We start from the raw sequence: 21,596 nt of genomic DNA, 5'->3' as shown, positions 1-21,596 counted from the left end.
AGAGTCATCTCTATAGTGGTCTGCAAGCTGTTGTGCCTAAGACCTTCCTCTTCCTGGCCCCATGTTTCTCAAACAGTGGGCCTCCTTCTATGTATATGCTGATCAAAAGTTCGGTGGCTTTTGAGACCTTCCCATCCTGGGGCCTGGATCCATGAATCCACCCTTAATCTGCTATTTACTACATACTTCCCATAAACAACAGTATTTAAAGTAGAAATGTTGACATTAACCTAACCATAGGAACAGAAATTCTAACACATTAAAACAGCTTTATTAATTCATTTCTACCAAAGGCACCTTTTTATATTTCTCTAACTTGTCTCATTAAAGACATCTATATTTTCATGAATCCCTTGACCTACAGGCACAGGTATGGTATATGTCTCATTGTTGTGCTGCGTCTCTTCCATTTGGTACCAATTACTTTATAAAGGCTCAATTTTAATAATGGAAAATATTCACAGTAATAACTCATATGTACTCTGGATTTCTCATCAAGCAAAGTAACTGAATCAATGTGCTGAGTAAGAAAACATTGGCAAGCAAACTTCATTTCAACCGCACAGCTATGCTTGCTAAGTTACTGCAGAGAGACAGGGTAAAAAACTTGCAGAAAAAAGAGTGAAACTAAGTTATATTTTAAAGTTGGGCTCTCACACATTCAATTCTCTTCTGAACAATGTCATCACCATCAGCTGTCATCGTCATCCTTGCCATCACTCAGGTTCACAACATGGGCTCCTCTTCCTCAGCCCTACTTTTCTTCCCACTTGCCTATTTCTTCTATTTCTTCCTCTGCAGAATTTCCATAATTAATCTTCTCTGCTTCCCCCCTTCTGGCCCCTTAGATTCTCTACATCCTTGCTGATGCTAGTCCATGCCCCAGTTGTCTACCACATTGATTACCACAACCACTTGCCCTCCAGCCATCACTTTCCCATCCTTTTCTTCATGACATCCAAAGAGCTGCAGTCAAAATAGTTTTCCATCATTCCTTCCTCCACATTCCGAGCTAATCAGTAAGGGGCTGATTTTCTAAGTTAGACACACATAATTGCACACAACAGTATCCAGAGGGGACTGGACATAGGCCCATACAAATACAGAGTATTTGCATGCATAGCTTAAGCATATGCAAATATGTACGCATACCTAACTTTTTAAATATTGGCTCATAGAGGAAGTGATTCTGTATGCTATATGCAAGTAATAGCCTTCCTTCTCCTGTAGGCAACCTCATGCTGTTCCTGGAAATCCCTCCTAAAACTCATTTATTTCAGCCAGCTTTCTGCTACTTTCCTCCCATGCTCTTACCTCACATCATTAGTTCACTTTACACTATCATTGAAAAGCTACAAAAAACCCCACCCTTGAATTAACAAGACTCATGCCAATCTTAATTGCTCCTTTTACTATAGTATCAGATCCCTTTCTTACTGATCATAATGGTGGTAACTTTCTATTTTGAATATAGTCCTGGTGGCCATATTGAACGGCAGAAACATAAACATTAGTACTATAAAGCCATTAGATTTCTCCATCTTATAAAATAGAAGAATATGTATTTATTCATGTTTCTCTTTTTATATCTGTCCAAGGCAGCTGAGGTTGGTAGGATTGTCCTTGCTCTCCATTCTGAGGTTCGACCAAGGCCGGCGCTTCCATTTAGGCAACTTTGGTTGTCGCCTAGGGCACCAGGATTTGGGGGGGGTGGCATTTTGCCGCCCTTGGCGGCAATTCGGCGGCGGGGGGTCCTTCCATGCTCTGGGTCTTCGGCGGCAATTCTGCAGCGTGTCCTTCACTCGCTCCGGGACCCGCCATGAAGTGCCCCGAAGACCGGAAGCGCAGAAGGACCCCCCCACTGCAGAATTGCCGACAACGACCGGGAGCACGGAAGGATCCCCACCTAGGGCGCCAAAAACCCTGGTGCTGCTCCTGGGTTCAACGTGAACTGAACACGGTCTTCTTGGTTCTGAGCCATAATCCTATGGGAGCCCTCTCCCTAGAGATATCTGTCAAAGCCCACCTATGAGTGTCTTCAAAACATTCCAGTCAGTACACCTTTTTTCTAGGTATATAGGCAGCATCTGAATGAACATGTGAAAAATATACAATTTGTGATGGTGTGGGATATAACCGTATAAAGTTTGTTTTGCCATGAGTTTGGTCACAGTGGAGTCACAAATAAGTCATGGCAGTCTTCCCAAATAACTGGCAATAAAAACTTTGTGCCATTCCATACGCCAGCCATATTTTGTTTATATCAATTATTTTATTCACCTTTTTGTAGGTTTTGTTTTAATCTCCTTTTGTGTTTCCCTCTGTGAAGGTCCTGTGCAAAATAAACAAAGCCATTGACATTAGCAGAGTTTAGTGATATCCTCAAGTGCAGTGGTTTACAATATACATCGTGGTTTGTGAAATACAAATTATATTCCTAAAAAACATGAGTGAGTTAATGAAGAACTGGTGATCCCACCATAAGAAAGTATTTCACACCAAAGGAAAACCACTGAGTATGGCCAGCAATATAAGTTGGGCCAGATCTTAAGTAGTCCAGTGATTCTCTCACCAGGTTGGTCTCACTGCTGGTTTCTGGAGATGAACTCTGCTGTACTACAGGAAAAAGTGTTTGCAATGGAGGGCCCTCATTTCTGGAACTTACTTCCATTGGCATGGCAACAGAACTAAAACCTGGCAAACTGCCCAATGCAGTACAGACTCTACCTGTTTAGTTAAGCTTTTGAGTAAAGCTGACCAAACACTGAAGTAGCACTGAGCCTTTATGTTATCTATCTATATATATATATAGAGAGAGAGAGAGAGAGCGCGCAAAATTAGGTAATGAGGCATTAAGTACCTATACAAATGATTGTACCACTATGTACAAATACAATTTGTATAATCTTGACCATGTATGTGCTCTATGATGTTTTTAATGATCAATGATCAATGAACATACCACAGAGATAACATAAGAAGAGCCATACTGAATCAGACCAATGGTCCATCTAGCCCAGTATCCTGTTTCTGACCGTGGCCAGTGCTAGATGCTTCGGGGGGAATGAATAGAACAGGGCACACTGGCAATCAGAAGTTTAGGGATAGCAGGAGACTGGGATTACATCCCTGACCATGTTGGCTAATAGGCATTGATGGACCTATCCTCCATGAATATACAGTGAAACTCCGCTATAAAGTGATGATTGGGGTCCAAAAAATTCGATCGCGATAAATGCGGGGTCGCGGTATAGCGGGGTTACCAAAAGTTTACCATTTAAAGCCGGTCAGTTTCAAGACGGTCAATTTCTCTTGGGCAGCGAGCAGGGGAGATGTGCAAGGGGCAGAGGAAGAGTGAGGAGCAGCTGGGGAGGAGAATGGCTCTTCCCACCAAAAGGAGAAGCAGGGGTAAGGGGGAAGAGGCAGTGGGGAAGGCACATTCCTTTTTTTTTTTTTTTTGCGTGCTTGGGGCGGCGGGAGCCACCCTATGATCGCGCTATATCCGAATTCACATTATCACGGGGCGCATTATAGTGGGGTTTCCCTGAATCTAATTCTTTCTTTTTAACACAGTTATACGTTTGGCCTTCACAACATCCCTTGGCAAAGAGTTGACACTATGTTTTGTGAAGAAATATTTTCTTTTATTTGTTTTAAACTGGCTGGTTATTAATTTTGTCAGGTGATCCCTAGTTCTTGTATTACGTTAAGGGGTAAATAACACTTCCCTATCTATCTTCTCCATACCATTCATGGTTTTATAGTCTTCTATTATATCCCCCTTAGTAGTCTCTTTTCTAAGATGAAAAGTCCCAGTCTTTTTAATCTTTCCTCATATGGAAGCTGTTCCATGCCCCTAATCACTTTTGTTTCCCTTCTCTGTACTTTTTCAAATGCTAATATAGTAGGACCTCAGAGTTACGAACACCTTGGGAGTCCATAACTCTGAAATGCCCATAACTCTGAAAAAATGTTATGGTTGTTCTTACAAAAGTTTGCAACTGACCATTGATTTAATACAGCTTTGAATCTTTACTTTGCAGAAGAAAAATGCTGCTTTTAACCATCTTAATTTAAATGAAACAAGCACAGAAAGTTCCTTTACCTCATCAAAGTTTTTTTAAATTCCCTTTTTTTGGTAGTTTATGTTTAATGTAGTACTGTACTGTATTTGCCCTTTTTTTGTTTATTTCTCCTGCTGCCTGATTGCGTACTTCAGGTTCCAAATGAGGGGTGTGGTTGACTGGTCGGTTTGTAACTTTGGTATACATAACTCAGAAGTTCTTCTGTAGATTTTTTCTGAGATTGGGAGACCAGAACTGCACACAATATTCAAGGTATGGGCATACCATGGATTTATTTAGTGACTTTATGATATTTTCTGTTTTATAATCTATCCCTTTCCTAATGATTCCTAACATTCTGTTAGCTTTTTTGACTGCCACTGCATATCAAGAGGATGTTTTCAGAGAACTATCCTTGATGACAACAAGATCTTTTTCTTGAGTGGTAACAGCTAATTTAGACCCCATAATTTTGTATGAATAGTTAGGATTATGTTTTCCAATATGCATTATTTTACATTCATCAACACTGAATTTCATCTGCCATTTTGTCACCCAGTCTAGTGAAATCCCTTTGTAACTCTTTGCTGTCAGCTTTGGACTTAATTAGCTTGAGTAATTTTTTATTGTGCAAATTTTGCCATCTCACTGTTCACGCCTTTTCCAGATCAGTTTTGAATATGTTGGACAGTACTAGTCCCAGTACAGATCCGTGGGGGTCCCCAATATTTACCTCTCTCCATTGTGAAAACTGACCATTTATTTCTATTCTTTGTTTCCTATCTTTTAACCAGTTACCGATTCATGAATAGACCTTCCCTCTCATCCCATGACTGCTTACTTTGCTTAAGAGCCTTTGGTGAGAGACATTGTCAAGGGCTTTCTGAAAGGCCAAGTACAGTGTATCAACTGGATCTCCCTTGTCTACATATTTTTTTGACACCTCAAAGAATTCTAGTAGATCGGTGAAGCATGATTTCTCTTTACAAAAGCTGTGTTGACTCTTCTCCAAAATATTGTTCATCTATGTGTCTGATAATTTTGTTTTATATGATAGTTTCCACCAATTTGCCTGGTACAGAAGTTAGGCTTACTGGCCTGTAATTGTCAGGATTGTTTCTGTAGCCTTTTGTAAAAACAGGTGTTACATTAGCTACGCTCCAGTCATCTAGTACAGAGGCTGATTTAATCAACAATTTACATACCACACTTAGTCATTCTGCAATTTCATACTTGAGTTCCTTCAGAACTCCTCAGTGACTATCATCTGGTCCCAGTGAATTATTACTGTTTAATTTATCAATTTGTCCCAAAACCTCCTGTATTGATATCTCAGTCTGAGAGAGTTCCTCAGATCTGTGACCGAAAAAGAATGGCTCGGGTGTAGGAATCTCCCTCATGTGCTCTGCAGTGAAGATCGAGGCAAAGAATTAATTTAACTTCTCTGAAATGTCTTCCTTGAGTACTTCTTTAGCACCTTGATAGTCCATTGGTCCCATTGATTGTTTGGCAGGCTTCCTGCTTCTGATGTACTTAAACATTTTTTGCTATTAGTTTTTGTGGCCTTAGCTAGTTGGTCTTCAAACTATTTTTTGACCTGCCTTCTTATACTTTTACACTTGACTTGACAGAGTTGATGCTCCTTTCTATTTTTATCACTAAGATTTGACTTCGAATTTTTAAAGGATGACTTTTTGCCTCTAACCACCTCTTTTACTCTCCTATTTAGCCATGGCGGAGTATTTTATGATCTTTGTTTTTGTTTTATTTGGGGGATACATTTACTTAGAGCCTCTATTAAGGTGTTACTAAATAGTCTCCATGCAGTTTGCAGGCATTTCACCCTTGTGACTGTTCCTTTTAATTTCGGTTTAACTAGCTTCCTCATTTTTCTTTCAAAGTTAAATATCACTGGGGTGGCTTTGTTTTGCATTTTTCTCCTACAAGGATGTTAAATTCAATTACATTATGATTGTTGTTACCGAGTGGTTCAGCTTGGATCAGGTCCTGTGCTCCACTTAGGACTATTCCTCTTGGATGAGGTCCTGTGCTGCACTTAGGACTAAATCAAAAATTGCCTCTCCCTCTGTGTGTTCCAGGTCAAGATGCTCCAAGAAGCAGTCATTTAATGTATTTATAAATTTTATCTCTGCAACCCTTACTGAGGTGATATATGCCCAGTCAATATGAGGATACATGAAATCCCTGTTATTATTATGTTTTCTGCCTTTGTAGCCTCTCTAATCTCCCTGAGCATTTCAGAGTAACTGGTTAGGTGGTCAGTAATATATTTTTACTGTTATACTTTTATTGTTCAAGTATGAAATTTCTATCAGTAGAGGTTCTATGGTACAGTTTGATTCATTTAAGATTTTTACTTCATTTGACTCTATACTATCTTCTACATATAGTGACACTCCCCCACCCAGCACAATCTATTCGGTCATTCCTATCTATTTTGTACCTGGTATTACTGCATCCCATTGATTATCCTCATTCCACCAACTTTCCATAATGCCTATATTATCAATATCCTCATTTATCATCTAGTTCACACACCTTAGTATATAGACTTCTACATTTAGACTTAGAAATTATAAATCCAGTTCTCGAATTTCAGCTATGCCGTTTTACTGCCAAAATGGGAACCAAGGAACCCCTCAAACATTATTCATTTTCCTAGGTTTAAGGACTTCTCATCTTGGTGGGATTCCAAGCTGAAGGAGAAGAGAGGAAGGGATGAAGTAATAACATGCAAGATACTTTTAAACTAAAGTGACAAGCAAATGGAAACTGTTTGTAACAGAGCTGGAAACTCATTCAGCAAAGTGCTCTAGCTCAGTATTTTTATATAGCAGTGACATCATAAAACCATACTGGAAATATCATACTGTTTCAAAAACGTTGAAATGCTGTGGCAACATCTACTGAAAAGGGAACAACCAAAGAAAAAGTGAAGTGGGAAAGCAAGGGTGAAGCATGGAAACCTAGATCATTAGTCAAGTGAATAAATGCAGATGGAGTAAAATGAAAAAAAGCAGAAAATTAGGAAGGAATAAAAGAATACGAATAGATTGTTATTTAACTTTTGGTTTTACTTAAAGTAAAAGCAGCTTTTTTCTGTTATTCAATAGTAGTAAATATTGATTTCAGCACCCTAACTACTACCACTACTAAAACTAAATTTGCGTATATTTCTCATACAACCTCTTTTGTTTGCTTGTTTGTTTTGTTAACTTTGGGAAGCCTTAGGGATATTTGTTTTTTCCTTTTAAAAACAGAGCTCAGACAAACATTTCACTAGACAGAAATTTGCTAATTCTCAGCCATGTTTTTTTAATCATTTCAACTGATGCAGGAAAGTAAAAGCAACAGACTGCAGCTGCCTTCTTGCCATATCTTAAAGATATCTTTGTCATCTCCAGTGAAATTCTCCATGTGACTAATCCGTATGTTAACTAATCACTTTTATTATTTTTGAAGAAAACCCAAAAGGTTAAAATGACCCAGTTACTTCATTGTGGAAAAATGATCATAACATGCTGTACAGAAATGTTTGATCTAAATAGCAAAGATTTGTAGTGCAGTCACATAACATATATTAAAATCATTACAGCCATTGGCAGTTCTGCGTCAATATTTTAGCTGGAGCACTATAACTTTCACCTGCACATGGGCTCATTAAGGTCCCTATTAACAATGTCTCTCATACTCTGCTGGACTGAAGCGTAGACATTTCCCACCATGTCCTGTTGCTCCTCAAGTGTATTCTATGCAGTCTAGGAGACAGTGAAGTTGCCCCAGAGGGATCCTTTATCTAGAAGATTTAAATGCATTAATTAAACTGCTGTGAAAAGCACATTGCATTGGGAGAAAAACAAATATGTTACTTATTTTTAATTTTCTGATTTTTCTGAGCAGAGCAGTGTCCCAAAGGTAGAAGTTCCAATAGGCACAACCCATTTGTCAGTAATCAGAAAATTAAAGTAACTCTCCTATTTCAATCTCCAAGAGACTGTGAGATTACAGTCTATTTTATTATTTATCCATTGACTACATGTATGCAAAGGGATAGTGCATACACATACTAGAGATTTCATCTTCCAGTTAAATTATTATTAAAATGGGACAAGAGCAAACAAACAGTGGACACTCCTACCCTTATCTACACATGCGTAACATCATTAACATTTTTGTCTCAGTATTTTTTTTATTATGATCTTATTAAAAGGGCCATTATATCTTAAACAAACTAATGCAAGTTCTAGTGATCTCAGGACAGTTTTTCCAAAAACAATGCAGTATTTTATAATGAACATTTATAATCAGGTTTGTAACAAAAGTAATTCATCATGTAAACAAATGAATAAGTCATGCACTAAATAAATATCTGTAATAGTAAGTACTGACATATCACTTAGGCCTCAAACCAGCAAGCCCTCTGTACAACATTGACACTAAAATGAATGTTTTGGTCTCTATTTTTAATTTGAGCTGAGCAAATACCTCATGGCCAATAAGCTATCCAGTGTAATTAGAATTGGAATATACACAAGCAGATCAAAAATGTTGGTAGCTCTTCCAGGGCTATGGCCAGATCACAGACATTTACCAGTGAGTATTCATTTTCTGATATTTGCTATCTGAGCTGTCTTGGTTAGTTGTGTGCGGTCAGATTAATCATGTTGCTTTTTCTTGGTTCCCTAATTGAGCAAGAGTCCAAGCACTTTAGACATAAATAGTTATGCAAACTTAAATTTTGGGTTCCATAAATATTTTCATATGTAACTATTGAGATTTACTTTCCCCAACCATTTGTGTCAGCAGCATTGGACTGGCCTGCAGGAAAAGGAGAGAAGAGGAGTCCTCCCAAGGTGGTCTGGGCAATTGTAACTCATGCTCTATCTACCCACCTCCACCAGCACCACCTCCTTCTTCACAAAGATGAAGGGCGATGGCAATAGTCTTCTCTCACTTGAAATAAAGGGGGTTGGAAGTACCACTGCCATCACTTCATGTTGTAATTTTTTTAACGAGCTCACCTGTCACAGTGCCTGGGGTGCCCTTTGCCTATTGTTACTTCTTGTGTTTGAACTTGGAATTAAACATACTATTGGACTATGAATTCTGGGGTGTCTCAAAGATCATGCCTCCTAGTGTTTACCATGACAGAATGTTAAATTGAAACACAAGAGACATCAGAGGGCAACTGCGGCCAATTCTGGGCCCAAATCCTGTGTCCCCACTCTTCTCCACTGGTGCTGCCTTCTCCTTGCAAGGATTAATTTCTAGATTTGAATTCTATTGGGTCTTCTGCCAACCAGGAGGGATCTGTCCTTAATCTGTCACTGTTGCAGTAGTCTTGGGTAGCCAACAGGTCTTCAGGCCTCTAGAAAATTTCCCTGCATGTCTGTACAATAAATATCAGTCACTTGGAAAGAGAATACAAAGGGACTGAACATATTCAAATCAAGTTTGCATAAACATATAAACAAATACTTGAGGGATTTTTATTTGCATCATTTCCCCAGCTCTTCTTGCAATATAGTTTGAAGTCAACTACATTAGTTATAATATACATCCAACATATTAACTCAAGTTGGCTAAAATCTGATGGTTTCTTGCGTATGCTTTGCGAGTTGTTACCAAAGCCTCTGAGTAAAATATTCTAAATGTGTGTCAAAAAGAAAGATAAAAAAGAAAATTTGTGCAAGAAAGCACCACCCGAAGAGAAAACATGAACAATGTTTAAAATGATTACATATTTTCCCTATACAAAAAACCTAAGTATAAAAATTAACTTTATATTTATTTTTTCTTATGTTGGTTTCATTTTCAATACTCCACAGATCCATAATATGACAATTTCAGGCTGTCCGGAAAGATAAATCTTAATACAGTCCTATAATATTCACTAGCATAAATATATTGGCAAGGAACTTTTTGACCAGCAGTAGTAAATTTTCATACTTAAATAATTATTTTTTACAATTTTTGAAATTTTACAATGGCTGGTTTCTGAATACCAATATTAATGCACAAATGTAAAAAAGGCTATTTTAATTAACCTTTTGTCACCCTTTGTATCAAGTGCAGCTTTATGAAAGGAATGTAAAAGAAAATCATTTATATATTAGAGACTTATTTTAGAAAGAGACACAGCAACTTATTCTATGTTTTGAAAAAGAATACGGTTTGTCTATACTTTATTATAAATAATCATGTTCTGTCATAGTTTCTTCTTGCCAGCAAATGAAGGACATTGTTTCACAAAGCTTCTAAAATGTACATGAATATTTGATTAAATCATGTTCCCTTGAGAAAATAAAGTTCATTCGCACAGAGCAGACAATAATGAGGAGCTCATTATTACAATAAGACTTTTAAGGACCTTGGTAGCCAGTACCAGTTGCATTTGGAAAGACACTCCTCAGTTTTTCTTTTTTTAAAAAATAAAGGTACAATCATAGTTATTCATTTACTTTAAAAATTCTTAAGATGAAGAAAAGTAGTGTTTATATATATATAAGTCCTTGTATAAATTATAAAACTCAAGTTTATGTTACAGAGTTCCTTCCCCAGAGGAAGCATAAAGCACTTTTGTGGTATCTTCACCAGTAAATATTTGTATCACATTAAGTTTGACAAACACAACAAAGACTGATATTGCATCCTAAAGCCCAAAGAGAACATTCCTCCTTTGATGTAATCTCTCATGATGGATGTGCTCCGTGGGATCATTTGACTGCCATGAGTTCAGTCAATTTTGAATAAAGGGCATAGGAAAGTAACACATCTAACCAGTTCAGTAGGAATTGGAAATATTAGTGTACAGCAGTCTCATCTTTTTTGAGGTCAACATACACCCTTTGGAAGACAAAGAGGAGTTTAAGAATATGAAAATAAAATAAAAAGAACAACAATGAGGTAAACTTCCCCAAAAAGGCAGAATGAGCAGGAATGTCAGGAGAGAGTTCGATTGTACCTGACACCTAAATGTTTTTCTAGCCAGAGTTCAGCCAGCTGCATGGTAGATGCAAATGTACTTGCTTTGGACCCCAAGCACATTTTATATTGTTTAGGGTCTAAATTGGGGTCACACTGAACTGGATGAAAAACATGTACAACTCCTACTTCTTGACTTCTAAAAGCCTTCAGCCCAGAAGTTATTACTTTAGTAAAGAGGTCTACATCCTCAAGTCCCCAGCCTTGAATTGAGGTATCAAATCCACCAGCACTCAGTAGATCACTTTTGTAAATACAAGTGATTCCAAATCCATAGTCTCGCCAAAATCCAGTTTTCTTTGTGAAAACAAAGTTATTGTCACCTGGAGGGTTGCCTCTGTATATTACTTTTGGATCATATTGACTAAAGATGATGGGATAATAAACCTGCTGTCCTTGAATAGTATTATCTCTACATCGTTGGAGAAAGTCTGGTGTGAATATCAGGTCAACATCACAGAATAGCAGCAAAGTGTCATTGTCAAATTGCGATGAGGCCATTTCAAGACCTAAACCTCTGGAAAACTCTCCTGTCATAGGAATTAGGGTCATATCTGCCTTTGGATACTTATTATGATATTCTTTAATTAACTCTCTGTGTTTGCTGGAATCTTGGCCAGAATCAGAGCTGAACAGAATTACTGCCAGCTTTACATTCTGCCTGGGAATAACACAAGTCTTTTCAAAATTCTCCATAAATCTTAAGAAAATGTCATATCTTCCTGTGAGAGGGACAAGAATATGTATTTTCTTGTCACTATGTCCTCCTATTTCTTTGGTGCCATGAAATGATGAAAAAATCTTTAAAGAATTTGAAAGAAAAGAGAAAGACTGAGTATCACTGTTAATATTCTCCACAAGGCTTCTTACATCCAGTTCCTCTGCCTCTTTGAAAAAAGGCTTGCTAAACAATTGCTGAAGGTAAGCATGACGTCTCACTGGAACTGTAAGTTTTCTTCCTTTGTGTCTTTTGTACAAAAGTAGTAAATCCAGGATGTACTCCACTCCATGCATAGGATCAACCCTACGGTAGCCATATTGTATTTCCTTGAAATCAATAAGCCTTCCTCTAGATTTAGAGTTCTCATTTATCATTTCCATTACTTGCATCACTGTGTCATCCAGTGCTGCCCGCAGAATGCTATTAATGCTTTGTCTGGGTGGTTGATTCTCAGCCACAGAGTAAAGGAGCTTCCCTGTCAGGAATTCCCATTCAATTACTTCATTCCTTTCACGGGGCTGGAAGCGATTGAAAGATGGCATCATTCCCAGCTGCTGATCTTCCTTATTTATTTCACTGTTACTGAGCTTGCTCATTAGGGCACTTTCTCTATGGAGCTGGATGGTGCGATAGCGTAGTTCTGAAATTTTGCGGCTCAGTATGTAATTGTGGAGTCTGTATTGGTAGGCTGGCCTTTTATTTGGATGAAGTGTTATAGCTGTGTGTATTTTACTGTTGTGAAGATCTTGGATGTAACCCTTCCGGTTGTGTTCATAATTTTCATGGAACAATTGCTGCATCTGGAGAGGGAAGAAAATAAATGCAGTTAGGTTGGAAAAATGTTAAAAAATGCAAGCCAATGAACACCTGTTAACTTGTGATTTACTTTTCACATCACAGTTTTAAAGTCAAATATTGAATATTAATCATGTATATTTTATTTATTATCTATTTAAATTCCAGTGGTGCCTACAATGGGCAAACAATGTCTCATAAATAAATAGACAACTTGTGCTTATCTTTACTTATTCTACCTGGAAACCCAGATATAATTTTTAAGTTAATGCACACAGTAGTAAATCATGTCAGCCGTTCTTAGTAGAATGTCAAAACAGATGATGTACAGGTTGAATTTTGCAAAGCATTCAATTCCTCTCATAAGCCTCTATCAATATATAAGCCATCATTTGTACAGATCCTTATTGCACAGTTATTACAGAGGCTGAGTGACTGAAGCTTTTTTTTTTTTTTTTTTTTTTTTTTTAACAGAAACTTGAATTTACGTCAAGGTACACCTGAGCAGCTCCAAGTAGCTAATAATTCCTATTGCAACAACCAAATGGATAGAGTGTCTCAACACTGATTAAGCAAATTAAGCTCATTTAATAAACTTGTTAGTTTTTGTTCCACCGAATTTGATTAAGTGACTGCATTATAATCACTGGGATACAGAGCTCTGGCAGTGATGCAAACAGCAGCCTGCCCAATCAAACTATACCTGCCATGCTAGTATCATTTACTGTAACGCGCTATTGATTTCTGAGGTAAGAACATCCTACTTCTGTTAGGTTACTAATTGTAACTAATTATAACTAACAAGTGGTTAAAGCACAGGACCAGGAGTTAGAAAATCTTGGTCATATACCTGCCTATGCTACTGACCCATTCTTGAGCAAGTCATTCACTCTTTCTGTGCCTCAGTTTCCCGTCCTCATAAACTGTTCTGAATATTCATTACTGTTTGTAAAATGCATTAGTACTCCCTTAAATGGGAAGCAATAAAGAAGAGTAAAATATTATTAACCCTTCTTAAATACATTTAAGTCACACCATCCTTTACTGAGATAACAAACACTGACTTTAACTGGAAGCATGTTCCCAATAATATAACAGAAAAGAAAAAAGCAGGCTGTTTTCATTTTTTTTATTAATGGGAAACAGCCTGGTCTGTAATTACATTATATAGAAAAGGGGAAAGTGTTCATTAGATAGGAAATGCTGTTCAGAGCCTTGTTGGTGAACTGAGGCACTAATTAGATCTTGAGGTTTGTATTGAAGTCTGTCTTCTATGCACTGCACAGATCAGCAAAGATGACATCTGATAACAGAACAAACAATATCCCAGCTTCAAAATGTTTAACTAATTCACTTTATTACCAACCTCTCTAGAATGGGGATCCTCCTTAAATATTGTGCTACTCATAGATAATATTAACCTATTATGCTAAGAACCAAGAGGGCAAAAATGTAATAGGCCTATTAGCAAAAGATCCTACAGCAGAAAATACAAATCATAATATTTAGAAAAGGTGTTATTAATTTCATGCATCATTTCAAAATATTGCTATTTCTTCTTCTTCTTCTGTAAATGAGTTTGCTTGTATAAATAAAACAATTTAAAACAATTATTGTTAGTCACCTCTGTATTTGAGATCGACTTTGCAGGGTCCTAGAGCCTGGGCTCCAGCCTGAGCCCGTACATCTACATCACAATTAAACAGCTCCTTAACCCAAGCCTGACAAGCCCAAGTCAGCTGACACGGGCCAGCCACAGGGTTTCAGTTGCAGTGTAGACATACCCTTAGATGGTACAATCATCCTTACATTTTTCCTTAAATTTTCAGTCGCATCCTTCATTGTTATCCTGCTAAATTTGTGGAGAAAAATGCATTTTTGTGAAAAGTGGGAGGTGATGGTAGTGGTAAAGGACCTACTACAAAACCTACTTCTAGCCCGGCAGCTGTAATTAGTATAGCAATCCTTTCTGTATCTTTCCATGCATTCTTGAAAAGCTCAGAATCCTGAAAGTCGGTAGCTATTACTGACAATATGTAAAATGTTTATTATGGTAGTGCCTAAGGGCCAACCAAGAGTGCGCACCCATTGTGTTAGGCACTGTAGAAATGCAGAGTAGTAAATGGTCCCTGCCATGAAGAGCTTACAGTCTAAACAGACAAGACAAATGCAGGATGGGGAGAGAGGTAGAACACACAAGCAGAGTGAACAATGCGATGGAAGCAAACATCATGTTAGTTACATTATTATTATCTGAATGGCTACACTTAAGAGGGGATAAGTTAATATAAAAGAAAGGGAGGGTATGAGGGAGTGAGGAGACATGGCAGGTGAAAAGGGGGTAAGAGGGACAGGTGTGTAGTGAAACTGAGGTGAAGAGACTGTAAGGAAAAGGGAGGGGAAGAGAGCTGCAGTGCAGAAGGGATCAGCACAGGGCAGAGGAAATACAATCAAAACTATAGAAAGTTCTCTGAGTATCCAAAAGACATTCTACGTTGGCTGCTTCTGCTCCTACTGGCTGGAGCCTTTGACTGGTTCCACTCTGCAGTTTCTCCTGAGTCCATGTGGTGGGGTGAGGAGAGGCACCACCTGGGTCCTAGGGGCTATGCGTTGATAGCCCTGTACAAGTCATTAGTGCATTGCAGCAAACTCTCATGTCCTTTGGAGAACAGGATTAGAATGCATTATGATCTTGATAAATTGGAGAATCGGTCTGAAATCAATAAGATGAATTTCAATAAAGACATGTGCAAAGCACTGCACTTAGGAAGGAAAAATCAAATGCACGGTGACAAAATGGGGAATAACTGGCTAGGTAGCAATACTCCAGAAAAGGATTTGGGGGCAATAATGGATCACAAATTGAATATTAGTCAACAGTGTGATGCAGTTCCAAACAAGTCAAATGTCATTCTGGGATGCATTAATAGGATTGCTGTATATAAGACATGGGAGGTAATTTGTACCTCTCTATTTGGCACTGATGAGGCCTTAGCTGTGTCCAGTTTTGGGCGCCACACTTTAAGAATTATGTGGACAAACTGGAGAGAGTCCAGAGGAGAGCAACAAAAATGATAAGAGGTTTATAAAACATGACCTATGAGGAAAGGTTGAAAGAATTGGGCATGTTTAGTCTAGAGCAGTGGTTCTCAAACTAGGGCTGCTGCTTGCTCAGGGAAAACCCCTGGTGGGACAGACTGGTTTATTTACCTGCCACATCCGCAGGTTCAGCCAATCACAGCTCCCATTGGCCGCAGTTCGCCGCTCCAGGCCAATGGGGATTGCAGGAAGCGGCGCGGGCCAAGGGACGTGCTGGTTGCCCTTCCTGCAGCCCCCATTGGCCCGGAGCAGTGAACCGCGGCCAGTGGGAGCCACGATCGGCCGAACCTGCGGACGTGACAGGTAAACAAACCGGCCCAGACCGCCAGGGGCTTTCCCTGAACAAGCGGCGGCCCTAGTTTGAGAACCACTTGTCTAGAGGAGAATAAACTGAGGGGCAACATAATAACAGTCTTCAAATTTGTAAAAGATTATTATAAAGATGATGGTGATCAACTGTTCTACATGTCCACCGAGGGTAGGACAAGAAGTTATCAGCTTCGTTTGCAGCAAGGAAGATTTAGGATACAGATATTAGGAAAAAGAATATTTAAGCACTGACACGGGTTATCTAGGGAGGTTGTGGAATCCCTGTCACTGGAGGTTTTAAGAACAGGTTAGACAAACACTGGTCAGGGATGCTCTAGGTATACTTGGTCCTACCTCTGCATGGCAGGAAGGAATAGATGACTTCTTGAGGTCCCTTCCTGCCCCACATTTCTATGATTCACTATGAAACACTGGCATCTTAATATACAATGATACCATCTGAGGTTTGGGCCCAGTGTGTCCAGATCCTCATCCCACTCAAGTCAGTGAGTGGGGAGAATCCTACTGAATTCTGTAGGAGCAAGCCCAATGTGTTAATTTTTCATAGGACTTTACTAATTTTTTCTGAAGAGATTGCTGCCTTTTGAATGATTCTTACAGCACAACTAGCAATATAATTGGCAAGAATTTCTGAATGCATCTCTTCGTGCCGGCTGAAACTAGAAGTTGGCAAGAGATGTGAGTAATCTAATAGTGCTCTAAGGAACCCTGAACTACAAGCAGTAGAAAAAAACATGGTGAGCTGAATAACAGTGAAGACAATGTTTCCTTGTACGCTTCAATACAATAGTTAATATGTAAGCATAAGGTAATTTGCATTGCAAATCTTTAAACTCATTGTAATCTTTGTGATTTACTGATGTAATAACAAATGAAAGTCCTTATTACATATAATGCAAATGCCCAAACCATCCCTCTATTATTATTTTTACAAGACCAGTTCTTATTAAAAGACTGAATGCAAATGGAGCTTTTTAAATTAACACCATTTTTCTCTGAACATTGTTTATAAAACTATTTCCTTCAGTTAAAAATCCAGGAATGAAACTTAATCCTCATCAAAACCCTACTTTTTAAAAAAAATATATGAATCATAATATTATTATAACACCAGCATTTTATCTGCCTTATGAAACAACCAGCTTTTCATAGAACAACGGAGTACTTTTTCAGTCCTATCCTCCCCTTCCCCCAGATAGTTAAAGATTGGGTCTCATCCTGCATTCCTGAGCATCCAAAGCTCCCAGTGATTTCAAAGGGAATTTTGAATACACAAGGAATACAGAGCTGGACTTGTAGTGATCTGATCATATGTGGTAGAATACAAGCTCTTTAAAGAACCAATTTACGCTGAAAGTGTATAATGCCCTCAGAGACCCTCTAGTCACAGTAATCTTTTGAACTGAGAAAATTGTGGCTCTTTATGTTATCACTATATATAGCTTCTTCCCATAGTCTGATCCATAATGTACAATTGATTTTACACCTGTAAAAACAATGGCTTTACTATTAGTGTTATATTTGTGTATAGCTTATCTGCATCATGAACTAAAATGTTGTGGGGTGTCTTTGCCAACCAAACTGAAGCATGAATTGAGTTTACTATTTAAATTACTGTAAGCATTACTGATCATGGGGTTTTTGTACCATGTACATACTGTTATGTCAATATACATTGTAGTGCAGTTGTGGTCATGGTAAAAGTGACTGTAAAAATGGGATTCTCTTACACAGCAGATCTGCCCTCTCTGGGTATTGTGAAACATTTTCTTACTCTGGTGGCAAAAATATATACTGCTGAGTCAATGCAGCTACGGAGAAAGAGCTGGATTCTATTCTGTATTACACATCTTCAACAGAATTGTTAGATAACTTACAACTGCAGAATCTTTACCAAGTTACGGCCAGGATGAACAGAGCTTGATTGTTTCAGCCCTTGTTAAGCATGCAGGGCTCAAAAGTGGAAAAAATCATCACTGTGGGCCAGATTATTCCATGAGTAGTTTCATTGTCATTGGGACTACTCACCAAGTATTATGAGTAACGGTAACAAATTTCTGACCCTTGCTTACAAATAAAGATTTGTAAACTGGGTATATGTGAAATACAACAAAACTCTGCAATACCAGTTTTACAGGATCAGTTTTCAAAGTAGAACTGCACTTTAAGTTATTAATTTAACTCTTTGAATTTCCTTGCTTTTGTGAGTTTCAGTTAAACTCAAGAGGTACATTATCTTTTCATTTCCTTTCTAATATTGTTCAAGACCTTACACTGACATCAGCTCAGCTCATTTTGAGACTAACCAATGACAATCAAAGGCTCTGATAAACTCTGAAAAAATATTGTTACTCCATTAAGACAATGAATTTTTTGACGTTCCATTTCCTCTTTAAAAACAAACAAAAAAACAACAACAAAAAACAACCAACCAACCAGTGCCTCCCTGTAGTGTTGGAAACACAATTCTAGAAGAGTGCACAAAAACTATTGACTCTGTGGCACTATATGTAAACTCCTTTATGTAGATGCTTCACCTAAACACTTACCAAAGAAATCAGCAAATATGTAATAAGGGGGAAAAAATCACATCAAGAAAGGAACTGGAAAGATTTAATTTCTGTAAATATCAAAAAGTTTCTTTTTGTAAATTAGTAAACTCCTTTCCTGTGAAGGCAATCTAGTTCAATATACAATGCATTTAAAAGCCATTAAAGTGACAATATATAAAGGGAAAAAGTTTAAGTTGAATCTGCACGTCACATAAAACTGCTTGATAGTGGAAACATTACACAGAATAAGTCAATAGCTTCATGCAAACTATGCATTTAATATTTTTACAAGCTTACTTTTGGAGTATATGCTGCAGATTAAAAACTGGGATTTACTGTTGCTCTTTCTACCAGATTACCATGAGGACCTGGTTGCAGTTAGATACAGGCAAATTATAATATACTATTTCTTATGTCCCTAGGTCAGAATACTTATCTGACTTGTGGGTAAAGGCAAAACTAACCCCTTGGGGATGCTTTGTGTATACAGGATCTAGTGGAGTGGTTCCTTGTCACAACGTCATGGTCAAGGCTGGCTCTAGGCACCAGCGCTCCAAGCATGTGCTTGGGGCTGCACTTTCCAAGGGGCGGCATTCCAGCTCCTTTTTTTTTTTTTTTGCTTGGGGCGCAAAAAGCCGGGAGTCGGCCCTGAATGGAGGTGAGCTGCGGTGGTGGTGGGCACGGGGAGGGCCGCAGGAAGTAACCCTGGGGAGGGGGGGGCAGAGGAACACTCCCCTCCCCAGCTCACCTCTGCCTCCTTCCCTGAGCATGCTGCCGCTCTGCTTCTCCCCCCTCCCTTCCAGGGAGGGGTAGGAGGGGAAATGCGGCACACTCGGAGGAGGAGGCGGGGCTGGGGATTTGGGGAAGGGGTTGGAATGGGGCGGGGAAGGGGTGGAGTTGGGGCGGGGCCAGGGGGGCGCGAGAAAATTTTTTTGCTTGGGGCGGCAAAAAACTTGGAGCCGGCCCTGGTCATGGTTGCTGAAGCTGGGAGTGGTGTTTCCTCGGGAGAGCTCTCTTGCTCATCCTTTGAAGATGCTTTGCCTCACAGATGCCTGGTCTGGAGGCTTTTTCTTGAATGAAGAGTCATCTTCTTCTTCACTAACTGGAGCCTCGTGGCAGATGTTACTTGAAATTCAGTTTGAAGGTTCAAGAAAATCCTCTTACTGCATTTGATTTTCATTGGTTTTTCAAATAACCTATAGATCAAATTTATTTTGGGTTAAAGGCTGAAGAATTTCTCTATTTGTCTGCATGCTTTTTTAAAGAATCTTATATGTAAACGAACTGATAAGGCTGGGACTTTGATTAACTGCCTTTTTCTTGTCTAAGCTTGCTGGCAGGTGACATTTATTTACAAACGAATCTAGTGGATCAGGAGTCTGTTTCCTTGAAACTTTCTTTTAATATCTCCAATTCAATTTCATAAAAAGTTCGAGCTGCATAAAATCCTATATATCTAATTAGTTGTGTGCATGAATACTTTACATGTTTAAAGACAATTTTCAAATTTCCTAAAGGTTATTCAGGTCTTAGTCAAGACTTATTGAAGGTCTGATACATGCTGATAAATTTACTCATGCTGAGTGGTACTTTACTCGTTATGTAAGGGTTGCACAATATAGCCCTCTGACATGTTCAAATTTGCACAAAATCAATTTATTCCCAAATTTTAAGACCAAAGTTTCAATAATTTAATTTCTAGCTTCATAAAATGAGGCATTGATTAGTAACAATGTATACATTTTATTATTCAGTGTCTGAAACCATTATCAGTCAACTCATTAAAAGATTTCAAAATCTATCAAAAGGTTTCTCAAGTACTATTGAATATAAATCCTCACTTTAAGCAATAGATAGAATAACATATAGACTTTACATATCTTAAATTTTAAAATAGAAAGTATGAAGCAAAAAGGAGAAAAACTATCCTTACTATAACTTATTAAAAATACATGTGCAAAACCTAACCACAACTTTTGTTGTTGTTAAAAAAGGTGATTTTATGTACCAGTTCAAAAGAGAAAAATGTATAACTGTCTTATAGTACACAAGATTTTTCAGTAAATTCATAAATAAATTCTTAACACATTATCTCATACCACTGCATGCCTTAAACTGCATTTTTTCACTTACATTATAATACACAATCAAAACGTGTGTTTTCAAAATCTAACACATTTCTTTATGATGGCCTTACTTCTACTGCAGACCCATATGCTCCTTCGTGTTCCAACGCTATCAATTTTTAAGGCCTTAAATAAACCTTAAGACCGGTCCTACTCAATTTAATAAGCCAAGAATATAACTGATGCTCCGATTGTGTTTTGGCCCTATGTATTTCTACTGTCGTGTGCAGGCGGTAAACTGAAACTTATAAGACTGTTGATAGGCTCTGTTGAGGGAGTTGGATTTATAGGACTGTCAGTGAGGGCTGCATTCAAGACTGGAGTAGACACAGAAAGGGAAAATATAAATTAGCTTGTCATTTTTTAATTTAACATTTAAAAAAATGAATAAATGGCCTCTGCAACCATTGTGAAATTGTTTTTGAAGATATCATCGAAACAATTGGAAGAGGTTAATGAAATTTTTATCTGAGCCTAGACTGGAGTCCTTTAAATATGTTCAAATGTCAATTAATAGGATGAAATCTGATTTCACATTTCCAGTATTGGGTATATATTTGAAACTTAATATTTCAGTGTTATGTGAATAACATTCCAATTTGGGTAACAATATATCCCATTTTATAGTTCAGATATTCTCTTCATATTCAGGACATGCGCAGCTTATATATTAGCTCATTGCAATGATCCTAATAGCTGAGCTTCCACTGCAAACCCCAGAACAACGTCCCCAACTGTACTGTATAGATGCTTCATTTTTTAATGTAAAAGTATTACATTAGATTAAAATGCTCCAGTACATCTAGAGGGTATTTTGTTCACTGTATGGTCACATTACAGAGCATTGCACAATCCTTGACTGGGATTCCTAGGTGTTACCATAATATAAACAAACAGCACCAAC

General features: G+C 38.1%; 1 protein-coding gene across 1 annotated transcript in view; it reads right to left on the bottom strand.

The window, feature by feature from the left end:
* Positions 1-9,546: 9,546 nt before the first annotated feature.
* The window catches only part of CHSY3 (chondroitin sulfate synthase 3), a 251,318-nt gene continuing 239,268 nt past the window's right edge, over positions 9,547-21,596 (bottom strand). Inside the window, exon 3 of the mRNA XM_005303068.4 lies at positions 9,547-12,590. Within this exon, the coding sequence (XP_005303125.2) occupies positions 11,028-12,590 (1,563 nt within the window). The 3' untranslated portion in view covers positions 9,547-11,027. The remainder of the gene's footprint in view (positions 12,591-21,596) is intronic.

This window comes from Chrysemys picta, chromosome 6, assembly GCF_011386835.1.
Source record: "Chrysemys picta bellii isolate R12L10 chromosome 6, ASM1138683v2, whole genome shotgun sequence".
Lineage (NCBI taxonomy): Eukaryota > Metazoa > Chordata > Testudines > Emydidae > Chrysemys > Chrysemys picta.
The sequence above is the reverse complement of the archived record's forward strand: the minus strand, read 5'-3'. Positions and strand labels throughout refer to the sequence as shown.